We start from the raw sequence: 21,088 nt of genomic DNA on the forward strand, positions 1-21,088 counted from the left end.
CTTAGTCTCAAACCTGAAAATTATTAAAGGCTACGCCCCATGGACCTTATAAGAGATAGACTAACCCAGTGGGCGGGGCGCGCGTCACAGACATGTCGGCAAGAAAGAGTAGGGATGATCTGGTTTACTTTAACACTGAAACCTATGGCGTTTCACATAACTCTTTTTAATTATTAAATGTGATATGTTGTACAGTGATGAGGTTATGAAAGCCACAGTTTTTTCCAAATAGGATTTAATATATCTCATTAAAGCACTTTTTACAGCATTTCACGCATTTTTTTCACGCGTAATTCTTGTACAAACATCTCTACTTTGGTGAAACGGTAAAAACCCTAAGCACAAAATTTATGAACTTAATTTTGTGTAAAAGTAAAGTAAAATTAAATAAGATTGATAGTACGCGATGCTTTGAAATAAATAAGGTAAAATTAAACAAGATCTGATAATTTTTTTTAATTTAATGAATATTTTCAAGCAGTGATTTTCCAAACTATAATAACATTACAAAACGATCATATTTATTTGATTATGATCATTGAATTATTAACATTAAAGTGGATTAGTTATTTTAATAATTCATAAAATTCGGAGCATAAAATTTTCTGAGCGTAATGAAGGGAAAATAAAATCTAGAAGCATTATTTTTTTAAAGTTTTGTGTGTTACCTATATTTATTGAATATCATGTTCTTTGCCCGTAAACCACATACATTTGAAAACAGCATATCTTTAGAATTTCCACAGAGATAAAACTGTTATTTTCCGTACGGTGCTCGCTCTGAACTCATTTAGTTTGTTAATCAACAATTCGTTAAAGTTTTACAAAATATGAAATAGATTAAAACAAATTCGAAATTCGGCCGTCCAGATGCCTATGTTCGGGTGGAGGATTACATTATTCAAAATTTGATGGCTATAGATACCGTTGTTAATAGCTCTAGATACTGTCGTTTGTCACAGTGCGAGAAACATACATGTATTCATGCAGATTCTTCATTATTTAATTTCTTTACATATAATACAGGGCAATAATATTTGGTAACAATTTGCAAGGAGACATGGGCATTTATAGTAAAACAGCGCAAAATGCCGCTTCGAAACTAGCACCCTTTTTAGGCTACCGCCCCTTTGGGCTAATAAATTAAATTAACAGTTAATAAAGGAATCTTATGCAGAATTAAAAATAAATTTAAAAAATAATCACTATAAAATACAAGCAAAATTAATTATTACGGTTAAATACAATTTTAATATTAGAATTAAATGTATAACAATTTTTAAGGAGTCAAAAGTGTTTATCACTATGATGTATTATGAAATATAATTGAAATAAAATTCCCTTATAGAAATTGTGCTACAATACTCATCTATAATTTTAAAAAAAGCAGCACAATTTAGAATTTTAAACAAAACTTTCGAAAATTCGTTTTTAAATATTTTAGTATTTTTTTACTTATTTACACCAATAAAAAGCATAAAAGTTGCAAGAGAAAATTGCTTGTTTGAAATTTTATATTAGTTCAGATTTAAAATATTATTTTCTAAAAGAAGTAGTTACAACATAGGAAAAGCTAAATAAAAATATCCAGTCCTGAAAGCATTCAATAGCTTTATAATTATTTGGAATGTTATTTATGCTTGATAAATATGCTAAATTTTTAAAAATCAATCTCAGTTTCAAAAATAAAAATATGTAGAAATTTTAATTTGTGAAGTGAGGCGCTACAACCAGCTTCTTCTTGATAATTATACACGCTGCAATAGGCAACCACTGTTAAATTTCTGCAAGTCGTCCCTACTCCTCCGGATGTGATCAAGGTGACAGCTGGCAACCCCTCAGAGGAGAGAGAAAACCCATTTGGGTTAGTCTATTTCTTATAAGGTCCATGCTACGCCCTAAAGGAAAGGTTTCTCCTTTTGCAATCCCAAATCAAAAAGCGGTGGAAGGGGAAATTAATTGTAACTATTTATTATAAAGTACTTATTTTATATATTAATTTGTTTCTGTATAATTCGCATTATGATCGAATAATCAATAGACATGTTTTCTAAGTATAAATCAAAGAAGTAACTAGGCAGGATTCTGGTACTCTGGAATGAACTTTGCAAGTTAAGAGGAAACGTGGTATATTATTTGCAGTTCGAAATTTTCATATATCATTCCGAAGCGTCTAATTTTGTTCATATACTGAATCTCTTACTAGCTTTTCCATTAAACGCAAGTCCAAAAATCAGTCCTAATATTCAATTTGAAATTGAATTTATTAATGTGAATGATTCTTACAATTTAATACAACATGTATTGCGTTGGTTTGCTATAAACGGTGTATCACTTTTCAAATTGTTGCCACTAAATAATTTCACCCTGTATTATTTTTAAAGAAATTAATTAAGGAAGAAGTCTGTATGTTTGAATGTATAGTTCTCACAACGTATAAAACGATGGTACTTGCAACCTGTGCAGTCGCAACAAGAGGCAAGGTAAGGGACAGGAACATTTTGGATTTGGAAGCACAATTCACATTACAAAATGGCAAAGCTAAAGGCGGATCGATTTTTTTCTCTGTTTTTTACACTAATAAGCTGGAGGGGAGAATCATTCGTAAGTATTAATTGCTAACTCCAGAATACAGGTTTTTCTTTCTTAAGGACACAAAATCATTGACGTAAGTTGAGCAGTTGTGGCATGAAAGGACTTTGCCCCACCCCCATGTCGAATACCATTCTAGCAGTGGCGTAAATAAGGGTATGCAGGAATGCCGTTGCATAGGGGCCCGAAGGTTTAGGGGGCCCTTAAATGTCCTGCTGAACTACATTTACATGTTTAAAGTTAAAAGTATCTTTTTCCCTTTCGCTTTTCATTTTTATTTTTAGAGTTTGTACTACTATGAATTCTTATTTTAATATAATAGAATTCGTCTTCTTTTAAGTTTTTTAGCGCCCTCTTCCTATATGGTGCAATGACGCAGTTCCGTATAAGACGCAGAAAAGGGGCCCTTGGAAGCACATGAAACAGTTAAATTCAGTGTTTGCAAAAGTTAATATTCCATCATTCGACTATCAAATAGTAACTTCGTGACCTACCTCAGTTCAGACATAGGAGTCAGCAGAAAATAGGAAGAGTTCCTTTGTATTTCTTAAGTTTCTTACCAGAAAATTTTTAAAGGCGACCCCCTGAAGGAAAGATTTCTCCCTTCGCAATCATAATTCAACAGGAGATAGAAGTGAAAATTAATTGTAACTATTTATTATAATGTAATTATTTTGTATATTAATTTATTTCTATATACTTTGTTATTATGATCGAATAATTAATAGACACATTTTCTAAGTATAAATAAAGAAGTAACTAAACAGGATTCTGGTACTTAATTTCGAATGACCTTTGCAAATTAAGAGGAAACGTGGTATATTATTTGCAGTTTGAAATTTTCATAATATGTCATTCCGAAGCATTTAATTTTGTTCATATATTGAATCTGTTACTAGCACTTCCATTAAACCCAAGTCCAAAAATCAGGAATAATATTAAGCTTAAAATTGAATTTATTAATGTGAATGATTTTTACAATTTAATATAACATGTATTGCGCTGGTTCACTATAAACGGCGTATCACTTTTCAAATTGTTGCCACCAAATAATTTCACCCTGTACTATTTTTTAAAAAAATAAATAAAGAAGAATCTGCATAAATGTATGTATGTTTCTCGCACTATGACGAAACAACGTTACCTAGAATGTTTGAATGTATGGTTCTCACAATGTAAAAAACGACGGTGCAGTTATACATTAAGCGCGCATTCGTAAACGTATTTTGCGCACACAAATTCGCAGCGGTAAAGGTCTTACGTGCATGCGTCGCAGAAAGTTTGTAGCTTTGAGGTCCGGATTATGGGTGTCCAAATTAGCGACTTTTGACTGTATCTGTATTGCACACATGATCTTGCGGATACGTTTTGTATTCTGCTGAACGGATGACTTAAGTTCATACTTACGGATTCATTCATAAGTTCATACTTATACGGATGAAGAAAAGATTTTTTCTTCCTTTTGATAAGAATAAGCCACATGTTTATACTATAGGTGCTTTATACTTTAAGTGCTTATACTATAAACACACCAATTTTCTGCTGGAATCAATTCCTTTAAAATTGAATTTTGATGACTATTAAAATTCAAACAAGCATACATATTTTATTTATTTATTTATTGAGAAATTTTCTGCATTTGTGAAAAATTAAAAATAATGAGCCTACAGGAAAACAATAATGTATCACGTTTTATTACATAGTATTTCTGAAACACAAACTATTAGTGAGAAAATGATAACCTGTAACTATTTATCAATACATATGAGATGAGCTAATGCATAAAAATTGCTTTTTTCCCCTCACTTTTCTACAAAAGACTTCATTCCTTGCAAGAACCTAATGTAAAGTTGATGTTCATAAGATGTAAAAAAAGCTATCATTTTATCTGCAAACTCATTGGAAATTCCTCTTTCTTCCAAGTAATTCATCAGCAAATCATACAGATACTGTAAATAAAATTAGAGAAACATATTTTAATGCTAAAACATTCCACAAATGTCCATTAATTAATCAAAATTGAATACTAAGTTCATAACTTAGGTACACATTTATACAAGTACAGTTAAAAGACTTTAATCCGGACTCGTCAGGACTTTGGCGATTCCGGATTATAGATCATCGGTTTAAATCTGGTAAGATGGCATGCAGAAATTAAAAATATGAAACCGTAATTTATGAAATAAAGAGCAATTATGATCTAAAGGGTATCAAAATTTACAAAAAAAAAAAAAAAAAAAAAAAAGCTTAATACTTATTTGTTTATTTTATTAAACATTTCTTTCAACGCGCGCATGCCTAAAGCATACATTACGCATAGTCGAAATTAGAAAATTGCAATCAGAAAACTATTTGATGCGTATTCGTGATATTTATAATGATGAACGTCGGGACTTCGGCGATTCCGGATTTTAAATAATTTGTTTAAAATCACATCGGAGTACATCGAGACGAAATACTACATTTAGTAAGGAATTATAAGCCAAACAAAATAAAAACACCTGCCCTGAAGATAAGGATAGTGCTGACAGATCAACTTCCAGTTCATTGAGTGCTGCGACGCCCCCCCCCACAGAGCAGCGTGAAATTGATAAACAGATTTCGGAATGGTTAGAGAAACAAAGGATATGCCTTTATCCATTTTTTGCAGCATTTCTACTTTTTGTTTGATGGACATCGAAACATACTTTCGCTTTGTAGATCCTTTACATATTAGTAAATATATATCGGAAATTCTATTTGACATAATCGAAAGTTCAAGCTTACTTTTATAAAATTGCTCTAACAGTCTGCAAAAAATAATAAGCCGGATCCAATTCGAAGATTAAGGAACAACGCAATCTGCAACATTAACTGAAATAGATAATTTTAGCTTAGCTTATACCGTCCGTTATACATTAAACGCGCATGCGTAAATGCTGCGCAGAAAGTTTGTAGCTTTGAAGTCCGGATTATAGATGTTCGAATTAAAGACTTTTGACTGTATATGCTATATACATACATATATCTCGTGACAAACTTGCGTATGTATGTGTATATCTATATCAAACCAGATAATAATTAAATCAAAAACAGGTGATCCTTAATCTACCAGGAAGAACATAAATTGAAATTGAAACAAAAACAACTCAACAACTTAGCATGTGTATATATGTTAGGTCACCTGGAAAGTTCTGAACGGTGTGAAACTAAAGTGCATTTTCTTTTCATTATTATGCTACTTAGCAGCTTCACTGCCAGCCTTCACCTGGCTTTTAAATGTACTGGGAAAATGGCTGAAGGGAACACTAAACATTAAATTTAAAAACTGCGTAGAATTTTACTCTGCAAAACAACTTCATATAAAAGTTATTATGTATAACAAAATTACAATGAAATAAGCAATATCCCTTAATACAAATATTAATTATCCTAATAAATAAATTAACCAACTTCCCTTTGCAAAATCTTAAGAACTCAAATGGTATAAAGGAGGTAAAGAACTTTGTTTCCTAAAAAAATCATTCAAAACTTTTAAAAACAGTGAAATGAGCAATAAATAGCATAACAGAATACAAAAACAAAAAATTCTGAAAAGCAAAGTATAATTAATGATATTTTATTGTATATTTTCAAGAGAAAAAATTACAATGAAATAAGCTGTATCCCTTAATACAAATATTAATTATCCTAATAAAAAATTAACCAACTTTCCATTGAAGGGAAAAAAATCATATAAACTTTTCAATATCTTACAAACAGTGAAATAAGCAAAAAATAACATGAAAGCAACTCAAAAAACATAAAATTCCACGCAGAATTTTACTCCGCAGAACAACTTTATAAAAAAAAAAAGTATTATATATATAAATGACAATGAAATATGCCAATCTCTTGCACGCACGCACACACAGAGAGAGACTTTCTTTTATTATATGTAGAGACTGCTCATAAAGAGTGATTCTGGATTGGAGTGGATATATGGTTTTTTCTGCTCATTCTGCTTATTTCTACATGCATACTGTTGTGTAATTTTTCGTCCAATATACTGCTAAGAATGAAGAACCAAGAAGAGCATTTTCACCAAAATTTGGGCTAATATAGACAAAGTGCTATTTTTGATGATACAGTTTGAAGGTGGTTATGATAAGCATGAGAATTTTAGCTTTGAAAATGGTATTCAATCTGGATGACCATCGAGTGTAAACAAGAACCTGTTAAAAGCAGCTATTGTTGGAAATCTACCTTATACAGTTCCCAAAATATCAAATAGTCTAATTATTCCAAAAAGTACAGTATGTGATCAGTTGAAGATTTTTGTATGTAAGCTGCTATGATGTATAGTTATTCCATACTTTAACAGATCAGAATATAATTCCTCAAGTTTTGGCATGTGATTCTTTGGTTGGGAAAAAATAAAGAAGTTCCTTTTCTGAAATGACTTATTACTAGACACAAGAAGTAGATACAATACAATGTTACAAGAAAAAGATCTTTGGATAAGCCAGGAGAACCTTCTTTAGTATCATTGAGAAGGGGTTGCATCCCCAAAAAGTAATGCTTTGTGTATGATCTGACTATAAAGGGACTGCAAACTAAAAACTGTTGCTACAAAATTAGGCAATAAATTTGGAAAATATTCTTCCCAAATGGCAACTTTAAAAGCAAAGTGCTTAGAAGTGACCTATTTTTGAGGTGCTCTCATCTGACATGACAATGATCCACCCCACTTTTTGATGAATTTCAGACAAAAACTTATATACAATGTACGTCCAGAAAGTAAGTTCCGTTTGGTAATAAAAGTAAATTGTGTACAGCTACAGAAAAGTTATTTATTGCACAAAATTCAACAACTCTTAAACTACTTTTCCACATAACTGACAAAATATTGCAGGCATTTGTCATAGAGTGGCACAAGTTTTTGTATACCTTCTTCATAGAAATTTGTCGCCTGTGTCTTCAACCAGTTGGAAACAGTTTCTTTCAGCTCGTCGTCATTGTTGAAGTGTTGACCGCCAAGGAATGACTTAAGATGTAAGAACAGATGAAAATCGCTAGGAGCGAGGTCAGGGCTGTACGGAGGATGGTCAAACATGTCCAAGCCAAATCCCTGTAGGAGGTTTTTCGTCACATTTGCAGTGTGTGGTCGTGCGTTGTCGTGAAGAAAAACAACACCTTTTGACAGCAATCCTCGGCGCTTATTCTGTATTGCGCGGCTCAATTTCCGAAGTGTCTCGCAATAAGCATCTGCTCTGATTGTTTGACCACGCGGTAAGAAATCAATGAGTAAGATGCCTTTCCAGTCCCAGAACACTGTGCAGATCATTTTTTGAGGTGTCAAGATTTGCTTCGGCTTAACCTTTGCTGGGGATGAAGTGTGCCTCCATTCCATTGATTGGCCGCTTACTTTCAGGGGTGTTGTAAGAAACCCAAGTTTCATCTCCTGTGACTATCCGTGTCAGAAATTCTTCACCGCTTTCAGCATAACGGGTCAAAAACTGAAGTGCACTACCCATCCGTTTTGTTTTTGTTGCTCAGTAAGAATCTTTGGTACCCAACGTGAGCAAAGTTTACGAAATTTCAGTTTTTCGGTAACAATTTCATGCATTAGTGATCGTGAAATTTGGGGAAATTCCACAGCGAGAGCACTAATTGTAAACCTTCGGTTTTCATGGATCTTGTCATCAATCGCGTGAACCAGTTCTTCTGTAACCAAAGATGGATGCACACTTCGTTCTTCATCGTACACATCACTACGTCCGTCATTGAACTTTCGGACCCATCTTCTCACCATTGAATCTCTCATCGCTTTTGGTCCGTAAACATCGCAAATTTGCCGATAAATTTCACTAGGTTTCACTTTCCTTGCATTCAGAAAACGAATCACAGATCTGATTTCACAAACGGCGGGATTTTCAATCAACACCGACATTGTAAACAAGCACAGCAAAACGTACGTGACTGACAGCGATCTCCAAATGGTGCGCGTTTCTTCTCCTTGATACAGAGCGTCTACTGCGCATGTGCGGAACTGCGATCGCAGAGCTGCAGCGGAGATAAATTAAAACGGAACTTACTTTCTGGACGTGCCTCGTAGTTGAGACAGGGTTCATAGCCACATTTTAGTTTAAAAAATAAGCAGCTATAAGCACTTTTCAAGCACATTTTAAGAAAAAAAAAAAAAAAACAGCACCTGTCTAATTACATCATACACAACTGCATAACCTTAAAAATTAGACTTGTAATTTAAAATATTAGAAATGAAGTACTTATTAAGAGAGAATAAGGATTACCTCAACCATGGGAAAAAATTATTTTTTAGTTTTTGTTTTTAATTTTAAATAATAGTTCAATTTACAGAACTAGTTGACAATGAGAGAAAAAAAAACTATGAAGAACTAAACTATATTACAAGATTTAATGATGAAATTTCAGTTCAAAATAGAGAAAATAAATAATAATAAGGCACATTTATTGTATTCGCTTGGAACCTAATAATAAATACAATTTATTTTTCCACTCATATTGATATTTAAATAATTTAAATCTAAATTTTGAACATTTTCTAATTTTCATTGTATATCAGTTTTCTCTTAACAGATATTGCAAGCAAAGTAATTTAAGTAAAAAGAGGAACATTTCCGAAATCAGAAGACAGAAATTTGCTTCATGCAGTCATCTTTAACAGTAAAAGCTTAACTAACCCGCATATTTGGAAATTGGCGAATATTCGGACAGACGAGCGTAACTTGAAGGAGCGGAGAGGGGGGGATAAACTTTTTCCACTAAATAAATGCTTTTGACATTTCAATATGTGCATCGTATAAAAATAAGCCAACGGAACTAAAAAATTTTCTGCTCAGCAAGCACAGTAAAACTCTTTTTTCATAAACAAACCTCGGACTGAACATCAAATTAATTAACTCTGTAAAATATCGCAAACGTTATTGCGCAATACGTGCGCCGTAATTCTTCCCTACGTGATATTACGCAATCGGAATCAACAACTGCCGGTATTGAGAGAATAAAGAACTAAATAACTGGGGTGTTTTTCATTCTAATTTTCAACAGACGGCGTTAAATTTCCGGAATAGAATCATTCTTCGCTTGGGCTGGTAGATCGCAGAACTTTTAGTCCTATTCAATCCAGAATTCGATTACTTTCCCTTTATTTAAGCCATTCCGAATATTATTCCTTAGAAAGCTAATCTGTGTTAAAACACAACCATTTTTGGAAGTTTACTATACTTTAGCAGTTACTGCAACTATGTTATTATAAAGATTCATACATATGCTCATAATATAAGCATAACGATCATAATAAACACAAATATGAACTGACCGCAAATTTTTAAGATCTTGATACAAATTCAAACGTGTGTAGTATTTGGGTGGGAGGAAAGGAATGCCGAATGTACCGGAATATTCTACTGCTTTCGCAATTCTTTGACCACGATGGGCACCTGTCTGTACTCTTCGTGCACATCAAAGGTTATGTTAATGCAGAGAAAGGGGGAAGAGCTATTTCCGGGAGTATGATTCACCATCTGACATTCCATATTAGGAAGAAAATTTGCTTATTTAGCTTCGGCTTTGGTTCGGGTAAAATAGCGCATTCATTAAAAAAAAAAAAAAAAAAAAAAAAAAAAAGCACTAAAAGCAAAAATTAAGCACTAAAAACAAAAAAATAAGGGCTTTAAAGAAAAAGTAAGCACCTATAAGGGCCTTTATATTTTATTTTCAAATATAAGGACTTATAAGGACCGCTACGAACCCTGTGAAAGTATTACAGTCAAAAGTCGTTAATCCGGACTTGTCGGGACTTCGGCGATCCCGGATTCTAGATCATCAGTTTAATTCTGGTAAGATGGCATGCAGAAATTATAAAATGAAAAATATGAAACCGTAATTTATGAAATAAAGAACAATTATGATCTAAAGGGTATCAAAATTTACAAAAAAAAAAAAAAAAAAAAAGCTTAATATTTATTTGTTTACTTTATTAACCCCTTAAGGCACACATTAATTTCTAATTTTCGGTCAAAAAATCACCTATTTTTTTCTTGCATAATCATATTCTCTAGTGCATTTTAAGACATGATCGACAAATAAAAGTAATTTTTAACTAAAAATTTAATTAAAAAATCTTATTTTTAATTTTGGAATAATTTCACTTAAAGTTGTCTTTTGTTATGCTCCTTTGTATTAGAAAAGACAACATACAGGGGTACAAGTATAGGCTAATTCAAAAATATATATATATATTATACAAACAAAGTGAAAATGATTTGATTACATGTTTATTTTGAATTTATTTGATTTGATTACATGTTTATTATAGAATTATGTCCATGAGAGAGTTATCAAAAAATAATTCAAAGTATGACAAAGCATCATCGTAATCCGTCAGAGCAAAACAACAGCCAGGCTTAGCTTCAAATCGAAATCTCGGTGGTGCAACGTTTGGTTGATTTATACTAATTTGATACCAATTCTTTGCTATATCCAAAATCTCGTTGTCATTATCTTCCGATTCACTTCCATCACTCAAGAAATCATCACTCTCATCGCTGAAACTGTCTGATAAATTGGCATACTCAAAATTGTCATCGTCAGAGTCGCTCATTATCAGATAACTTTTTTTAAATTACAAAAACACTTAGTAATATAATTTGCAGTTAACTGCTTACTTTTATTATATTTACATAATAAAAATGGATATATTACCTTTACCACACCAAACGACTACTTTATAGCAAAGAATTCCTAGCAAACTTATAGCTAATCATCAAAATGCGCCACGTAGTTTACACAAGGAAAATGCTGAATAGTGGTGCCATCTATGTCAAATAAGTTTAATTATAATCTAGCCTATTTATTTTTACTGGAACAGATCTCAGACAAGCATTAGAAATAAAATAACGCGAGATACAAGGGCGCCCATGTGAGACACGGGCATGTGCAAATTTGCCGGAAACTTTCGCCCGTGTGAGACACCGGCAAATGCGTTAAGGGCTTAAACATTTCTTTCAATGTAAGTTGTTTAAGTTGCTTCGTTTTATGTGACAATACTTTCTCTTTAATTCTATAAACAGACATAATTTCTTGTTCAGTTACAAAGCTCCGCTGTTCAAGTCCTGTAATTGCTGTGTCGATAATACCGACTAAGTTTTCAATCGAAATTTTTTCGTTTTCAATAACCTCCTCGTCACTTTCTTCACAATCGGAAGCAAATTATAATGACGAGGAATTTGATTTAAATCATATTAAAGACAGAATATATCGAGATGAAATACTACATTTAGTAAGGAATTATAAGCCAAATAAAATGAAAACATCTGCCTTGAAGATAAGGATAGTCAGATCAACTTCCAATTCATTTCACGCCGCGGCGTCCCCACCCCACCCTACCGCAGATCAGCGTAAAATTGATAAACAGATTTCGAAATGGTTAGGTCATTTTTTGCAGCAATTCCACTTTTGTTTAATGGACTTCGAAACATACTTTCGCTTTGTAGATCCTTTACATATTAGTAAATATATATCGGAAATTCTATTTAACATAATTGAAAGTTCAAGCTTACTTTTATAAAATTGCTCTAACAGTCTGCAAAAAATAATAAGCCGGATCCAATTCGAAGATTAAAATAAGGCAATTAATTAAAAAAAAAGGTTTAAAAGATTTTGTGGTAAAATCCTAGTATATGCTACGGCATTGGCATGATTTTCAAAATTGTTGCCAAATCCCGTGTGTACCAACTGTACATGGAAGCTACTTTAACCTCCCACGGTACCCTATACTAGGATTAAACCGATTTTGTTTCATACGAGAATGGGAAGATATTTTCTTTAATTCAATATGCACTGCACATGTGCATGCGAGTCTCTAGATTCTCGAGGTTACAGAAAACCAAAAGTTGCTGGAAACTAGCTTTGTTTTTTTAATAGACAATCTGATTGGAGCTGTGAAAATTGGCTGTACCGCAGCTGCCAAAATGACACTTACGTGATATGTATTTTGCCAAGAAAGTGATCACTTTCAATGTTGGCGCAAAACTCACTTTTTGGAGGGAGACCGCTGTGTGAAATTCCCTGACTTTTACCAGTTTTCCAGGTAATGTGGCAATCCAAAGTCAATCTTTTAAACTGTCAGTTTTCAATTCTACTTTTAAGGACTATATGAACCTTGAATCTGGAAGAAATTCCAAGCTGTTCTGTTAAGTTGATATTTCTCTTCAAATTACTTCGTTTTGAAAGAATATGAAGCTGCACTGCTTTGAGACTTTAATTTTCTGAATAAAATTTATTACCCTTGAAGTTTAATTTGGGGTTTGACATTTTTCAGTTTTTTCCAGGAATATTTTAAAAGCATCAAGTTTTTTTAAACACATCTTATTAACATTATGACTTTTAAATATTACTGAAGCACTGCTTAAAACTGCACATTTTAAAAAGAAAAACTTTTCTTAGTCTGATAAAATTAAAAATGAACATAATCTTTCTGGTTTACATAAATCTAGTTTTAAATCCTGACAGTTAACCTTTTTCTCTCTATAAAGCGTCGAATGTTTTTTTTTTTTGTAAAACTTCGTAGCATAGTTTTAAAAAACTTTGGAATTAGAAATACTTGCTTAGGACCAATATTTAACCCCTTCCTTCTTGCTCCTGTCAAAATTACAGAGTAAAATTTCACCCTCTATTACTCATCCTCATGATATTTCTGGGCTGATGTGTTTAAAAGAAACACATAAAAACTTTTTTTAAAAATTCATTTCTTAAAACTGGAAAAAATTGTATTTCTATTTTATACACCAGATTGGTAGTATCCTTGATTTCAAGCTAAAAAAAAATTCGAAAACTTTAAAAAAAAATCGGGCACTTCTTTTCATTTTTTTTTTTTGTTGAAAGTTATGCAGTTGTTAAGCGATTAAGGAAATAAGCATAGTAGACAACTTTTTCAAACATTCGGCACATATAAATGTCACTACCAAAATACACCACAAATTATACCTAAATATTAAACAGTACTTACACCATCCATAACTTCACCAGCTACATAGTATGTAGAATCAGTAGAGTCACCTTCATATAAAGCTACATCAGTGATTTCAAATGAATCACCTAAAGAAGAAAAAAAAAAAAAAAAAAAAAAAGAGGAGCACTTTTTTTTTTAAACTGTATAGAGCAAAAATAATGAAAACATTGAATATGATGAAAGATTTATCCATCAAGCAAAATGTAAGAACCATTATTATTTCCAACATGCCAGGGCAGCATTTTTTAATCTTTTTTATAAGTGGAACATTTTTAATGTCCACTTTTATTGTGGAACCACTCGTTTGCTTCTATGGTATGGTTTTAATGCAACATACTGTAAATCAGTGTTTCTTAACCTGTGGGACCCCTTCGGGGTCCATGGGTCATATTTTGGGGGTCTGCCCACTGCTCCTAATTTTAAAATGTTTGGATCAATATTTAAAAAAAAAAATTTTTTTGTCACGGGCAACCTCTGTAAGCCGTCTGCCATTTCCCAATAATAGAGACCTCCACAATACGAGGAAAAGAGCATTCGCAAACCATATAAAATTTGAAATTTTTGGAAACACAAAATAGCCTTTGAATTTTACTTCACTTGGAAATAAAGTGACGTTCAAATCAGTTCCACAAAGTTCTTGCAAATTTTTAAAACAAAATATTTGTTCTACTTTTTCATGAGTTATAATTAAAGTATTTTTTTTTAAGTGTATTTTTGTGTCAATGTTGGTTCTTAATTTGATTATTTGATATTTTTTGTAGTCCAAAATGTCCAAAAAAAAGGAAGTATGATGAAAATTATGTAAAATATGGATTCTGCAGCATGAAGGAATCGGACGGTATTGAAAAGCCACAATGCTTTCTGTGTGGAAAAGTTTTGGGCAAACGCCAGTATGAAACCGGCAAAATTGAAAGAGCATCTAAAATCTCTTCATCCTGAAAATGCATCTAAACATCTAGAATATTTTACAAAAAAGAAAGCCCAGTTTTCGAAATCTGGAACGTTAACCAAACTTGGATTTGGTATTTCACAAAAACATTTGGTTGAGGCATATCGTATTGCCAAAAGTAAGAAACCACATACTATTGGAGAGACATTAATTAAGCCATGTGCACTGGAAATGGTTGAATTAGTTTGTGGACTGGAACAGAGAAAAAAAACATGAGGCTATTCCATTGTCCAAGGATGTGATACATTCAAGAATAGTTGAAATTTCTTGCAATATCTTAAAACAGATCACCAATGAATTGAAAGCATTGCCATTTCCCTTTAGTATGCAACTGGATGAAACTACAGACATCTTGAATTGTAGTCAACTTCTTGTTTTTGTTCGTTTTGTGTCTGCTGATACTATCAAAGAAGAATTCTTATTTTGTGAGCCTCTTTTTCAAACTACAACAGCAGTTGATGTTTTAGCGATTTTAAATGTTTTCTTTTCCAAACAAGACTTCGATTGGAAACAAAAACTTCATTCACTTTGTATGGATGGAGCACTTGCGATGCTTGGCAATAAATCTGGTTTTGCCCATTTGGTAAAAAAAGAGGCTCCTAATGTTATTGTTACACATTGCTTTTTACATAGACATGCACTTGCTACAAAAACTCTTCCAACCAGTTTAAAAGAAGTATTGTCAATAGTTATTAAAACTGTGAATTTTATTAGAAGTAGAACTCTTAATCATCCTCTTTTTAAAACACTGTGTCAAGAAATGAACACAGAACATGAGGTACTTATGTACCACATGGAAGTGCGCTGGCTGTCACGAGGGCAGGTTTTGAAACGAATTTTCATGTTGAAGACAGAAGTATCACTTTTTTTAGAAGAAAAAGATAACTCACTCTTTGAATATTTCAAGAAAAAAGATTTTATATGTAAATTGGCTTACCTGGCAGACATTTTTAACCACATGAATGATATACGTCTTTCAATTCAAGGGCCTGATACAACAATTATGGATGCCACTGAGAAACTACAGGCATTTTTATTGAAAATGTCACTTTGGAAAATTAGAATTCAAAATGGGATATACGCAAACTTTCATATATTGGACGATGTGCTTTTTGAAAATGGATCTTGGAAAGATAGTTTGTTATTGAACAACTTGAAAAATGAAATCTGTGAACACCTGGAAGTACTTCAAGTTTCATTTGAAAAATATTTCAATTCGGATGGAATAAATATATAAGATGAGTTGTGGATTCGCAATCCTTTTCTTTGTGATATTGACTGCATCGATGACATGAACCTTGCCAAGAATGAGCTAATTCATTTGAAAACAAAGTCATTGTTAAAAATGGATTTCCATTAAAAAACTCTTGGAGACTTTTGGTCTTCTTTAAGAGAAGCCTACCCATTACTTGTAAAACGAGCTATGGCAGCCATTATTCCATTTGCTACAGTATATCTTTGCGAAGCGGAATTTTCCACACTCGTCACAATAAAAACAAAACATCGAAATAGACTGAATGTCAAACATGATATGCGCGTTGCTTTGTCGAAAACTATCCCTCAATTCAATCTATTAATCAAGGAAAAGTAGCAACAGCCTTAAAATAAAAAATTTTAATTTCTTCAAATTTTTTATACTATTAGAATAAAAATATTTAAATAATTAAATAATAAAACAGAATATATTTCGTAATAAATTATGTTTAAGCAATTTTTTTTTTCACAGAGGAGTCCGTGACATATTTAAAATTTTTTAAGTGGTTCATTGTGCCAAAAAAGTTAAGAAACGCTGCTGTAAATGGATTATTACAACAAAAATAATTATTTCAAATAATATTTATTTGCTTCAGAAAATTTCAAAATTAATCCAAAAGCTCCTAAATAGCTTAAAATAGCATATTTAAAAAGCCTTAAAATTTTAATCAGATGAATGGTACTGCTTTTTTATTATTGCAGATATACTTAATATTAATTATGTTCGGCATTACATCTGTTTGGTATTTATTTTTTGTTGACATATACAGCTGAGCTCTTTTTCATGCAGTAGCAAATGATGAAAGAATTCATTTTTCAAATGGCACCAGTTTTCCACTCATGGCATTAATTTAATGTGTTATCTTAAATAAATTCACACAACAAACTAAACAAATAATAATTCTGCACAGGATGTCCGAAATGAGGTTGATCTGTTTCTGGACTTGCGACTACAGTCAAATATTGAAAATTCCCCGACCTGAAATCCGTGTTGCCTCTCAAAATATAAATATTCAGTTTATAGGTTATGGAAACCCCAACACTGAGTATAAAATAACAAAGAAAAAATACTTACCAAATAATGATGTCATAATTACCGAATAATAATAATGAGTCATAACGGAAATACCGAATTACTGACATCATGATAAAAGTTTTTTCCACCTCTAATCTGCATTGAGGTAAAAAAGCAGACGATTCACTCAACTCTTCTTTCAAGTTCATGATTCACGTTGTTGTATTTTCTGAGCTTTGTTATTTCACAAGATTATTTGGTGCTGCCTTCTTTTTTTATTCGGATATTTTGTGGATAAATTAAGAATATTTTAAATTTCAGCCCTTAATACAATGACAGATAAGAAATGCACTCATGATTTTACTGCCTGCAACGTTGAAAAACGTAAACACGTTGCATTGACGGTAATGCAAAAAGTGCAAATTCTGCAAAAGATGGAAAGTAGGTGCTATTCCTCGTTTTATAGCAGAATCATATGGAACTGCAACGCAATTGTGTATGATATACAGAAAAATAAAGAAAAGCGGTTGAAATTTTACAGCAACAGTGATTCTAACACTGGAATTCGAAACCGGAAATCTTTGCATCAGGCGAAATCGGCAAACTTCGATGCTGTGTACATATAATAATACAATGAATAATATAATCAGTTTATATATGTAATAATAATTTTACGCATATTATAAGTTATTGCAATAATGTATATAATAATTTAATTAAATGTATCTAATATGCCTTATTTATTTTGCACTTTTAGTCTGAATATTATGATTTATCTTTTCTGCCCTGAAATCCACAAAATCCGCACAACCTCTGGTCCCAAGCTTTGCGGATTTCTGGACTTCTACTGTAGCAAGTTTCTGGGCTGAAAGGCTTTCAAAAAACTGCAAAAACGTTGGCAGAAAATCATAGATTTGGGTGTTGATTATAACTTATACTAAAAGTACTGCTTTCAAGGTGTTTTTTTTTTTAACCCTAACTTTATTAAAAACGTTTTGGGGCAGAAAAATTTCATTAAAACCAGATTATTATTTCCTTCTTACAATAACTATTTTAGGTAGCATGCAGTACAAGCAACTAGTATATGAAAAGAGCTTTTAATTATATGAAATGTTTTAGAGGAAAGTAATAATTTCATTCCAATTTTCTTACAGCTGTTAAAAAAAAAAAAAAAAAAAAAAAAAAACACTACTCTAAGAAAGAAGAATCATGCATCATGATTTTGCTCATAGCAATTTGCCACATTTGGCTATTTTGCTAATAAAAGTGTTTCAGCATCTCATTTTTATACTGGTTCTAAATTTAAATTTTAATAATAATACTAAAAATTCTCTCACGCTCAGCATTGCTATGGGGAATTGTAACATTAAAGTTCTCTGTACTTTTAAATTTTCTGATTAGACGCCATTGAATATCAACTCATTCAAGTTTTCCAACTGCAAAATTATGTTTGCAGTGTGCCTGTTGAAACATTAGCATCTTTGTCTTTGAAAATTAAGCGAAGTAATACTGAAAATCTCTATTTAAGAAATAACTATAACTGGGAAAAGATGTAGTTTCCAGGATAGAAGCATTTGCAAATCTGGAAGATCTTTTCCTACTTTGCTAACTGCAGCCCTAATAACAAATCTTCAACATTTATTATTACTTCTCATTTTACTATAATTCACATGCCATACAAAATCAGAAAACACAAAGGTTGGCTTTACAAATTTCGATATCATGTCTTTAAAGAAACCACCAATCATTAAATGCAAAATACAAATTAACAGGATTCCTTATTGCAGAATTGAATTAAAAACACTGAATCATGACAAATAGAACCATACAAAAAGAAGAAGAAGAAGAAGAAAAAAAAAAAAAAAAAAAAAGCTTTATTAAGACCAAAGACAAAAAGCAAAATAATCATTGTTCATGAGAAATGGCTTCTTTTTTTTTTTTAAATTTTGGAAACACCTCTGGTTCAAATTTATACTTATATTTTGTTGTACTCTTCTGTGAATTGCCAATTAAGTTGCTCACTATTGAAGGAGTTACTTTTCTCACACTTATACTAAACAGTGACAATATCTTCATTTACTTTAGTCAATTTTATTATAACACCTTTTATCTTAACTCTGAAAGTATTTATTTCATCCTTAAAAAATGCAAATTCAGTTCCCATATTCGAGAATTCAACAAACATTTCTTTAAAGGTAAATAGCATGCATATACATGTTTCAAAAGTTTTATTAATTCAGTATTATGCAGTTATCTAGTTTCGTCTAGGTTTTCTTTCCTTTTAGAATTCTATTCAAGATAGTAATGAACATTAACAATGAATTCATGTATATTTATTAGTGAAGAAGCTGCACATATTTCAACTTAAGTTTTAAAAGTAGTAGTAAAGTACATACATAATTTGCAACTCAGTTTTTCTTCAAGATGCCTGCAATACCAGTCCTCAAGCCTACCAATGCTGTATTTTTCAATACAATTCACAATGTTCTTGTGTTTATATGTGCATGTTTTAAGTATATCCAACCTAGCACTGTATGAAACTGGAAAATCACGACAAACATTACACATCACAAACATGTGACATTTTATGGATGAAAATCATTTCACTCAGATTCAACATCTCGATTAGTAGAATTTTCTAATATTCTGATGAAATAAGAATACTGTTTCTCTTGTATAAAGAATTATCAGTAAACATGAGTCATAATTTTGTGTTCATTTTGTCCTCCCTTTTATTTGGGTCACCTGTCACTACTATTGACTGAATGATTTTGTAAGTTTAAGATCCAGACTAGAAAGTCAAATCAGCTTTTAAGACTAGAAAGTCAAAACAGCTTTTAGGTCATGCTAGCATGACAAAAGATGAATCTTTAGGAGAAGTAAAAATCACCACAAGGTTTCCCCATATGTGAACCGGCGGAAGGATCATTACCAATGATCAAATTTATCTAACTTAAATGTTGGTGAAACCTGGGAAGAGGATTTAACTTTCCTTCCCAGTGTTATGCACCATTGAGCAGTGTGCAGAATGCTTTAATTACGATTATTTTGAAATCCTAAGTAATCTTGTTTTATGTCCCTTGATTTACTAAAATTTTTCAATATTTTGATAAAATAAGAATCAAAAGAAGATATTTAAACATCATGAAAATGCATATCTAAGAGAATATATTCTGGTGCCTAATAATGTAATGTTCATGACTGTGAATGATACATATTTAAAAGCATTATATTGTATCCCCCCAGTTTTAACTAATTTTATCAGCTGAAAGTCAAGGTGGGAAAATTATGAAAGTAATTTAATTTCAGACCATGTTTACAATAGGGACATAATAAAAGCACAGTGGTCATGGATAAACTACTGACAATAGAAACATACATTTTAATAAGAATACTATTTATATTAGCATTACAATATTTTATGGATATTGAGCTGATAACTGATGGTAGTTGATCCAAATATGTTGTACTCAAAGCTTAGGAGCACCTCACATGATTGAGTTTTCACTGCAGTTCCCAAGAGAGATATCAGAGAATGAAGAAAGTAAAAGACTGGGATTTCAAAAGCACACGAGCAGTACATATGGCAATAGAATTGGAACATAAATAATAGAAGTAAGATGAAATTACATGTTTGGAAAAGTTTTTTTAAGTGCAAGAATACCTGCCACATCCAGGCACCTTAACTAAGAATTTGCACATAATACCTTTCAAATAATAAATGAAAGGGAAAATGAAATGGATGAAATGCTAATAAAAAAATAAAAATACAAACTGAGTAAAAATAAATATAATCAAGCGAATACATTTATCCAATAAACTAGCGCTCAGAGGTGAAAACACTGTACAATAACAAGGAAAATTTATGTGAACCTACCTAAAATATTCAGAAACTAGTGCTAAAAAGTTGGAGGAAGCATACGAGGAAATACAGTATATGCTTTCAAAAAATAAGACTGAAATCATCATAGTGAAGACAATAAGAAAGCTATATATTTATCCATCTGACTGTTTTTTTGTTTCAAGTCGAAATATTCGTATAAGAGAATTCTTATGACTTCTCTTTAAATCACCTCATTCAAAAAAACTTTTCAGTTGTTAACCCACTCAAAATTCCACATCAATTACTGTCTGCTATTTGGATTTCAGACAACACAGACATCTATCTTCATAATTTTTATTGGCTGTGTAAAATAACCTATTCTAATATTGCACTAATCCTTTTCCAACTGGCATGTCATATACGCATCAGCTGCTAATTGTA

The 21,088-nt window shown here is 31.8% G+C and overlaps 1 protein-coding gene across 1 annotated transcript in view; it reads right to left on the bottom strand.

Moving 5' to 3' along the window:
• Positions 1 to 4,192: 4,192 nt before the first annotated feature.
• P32 (complement C1q binding protein P32) overlaps positions 4,193 to 21,088 on the bottom strand; it is a 92,481-nt gene continuing 75,585 nt past the window's right edge. Inside the window, exons 5-6 of the mRNA XM_035360385.2 lie at positions 13,604 to 13,692; positions 4,193 to 4,541 (exon numbers count right to left, since the gene is read on the bottom strand). Coding sequence (XP_035216276.1) covers positions 4,395 to 4,541; positions 13,604 to 13,692 — 236 coding nt within the window. The 3' untranslated portion in view covers positions 4,193 to 4,394. The remainder of the gene's footprint in view (positions 4,542 to 13,603; positions 13,693 to 21,088) is intronic.

This window comes from Stegodyphus dumicola, chromosome 7, assembly GCF_044657685.1.
Source record: "Stegodyphus dumicola isolate Sdum_Otavi_A_Nest chromosome 7, ASM4465768v1".
NCBI classification, from domain to species: Eukaryota; Metazoa; Arthropoda; class Arachnida; order Araneae; family Eresidae; genus Stegodyphus; species Stegodyphus dumicola.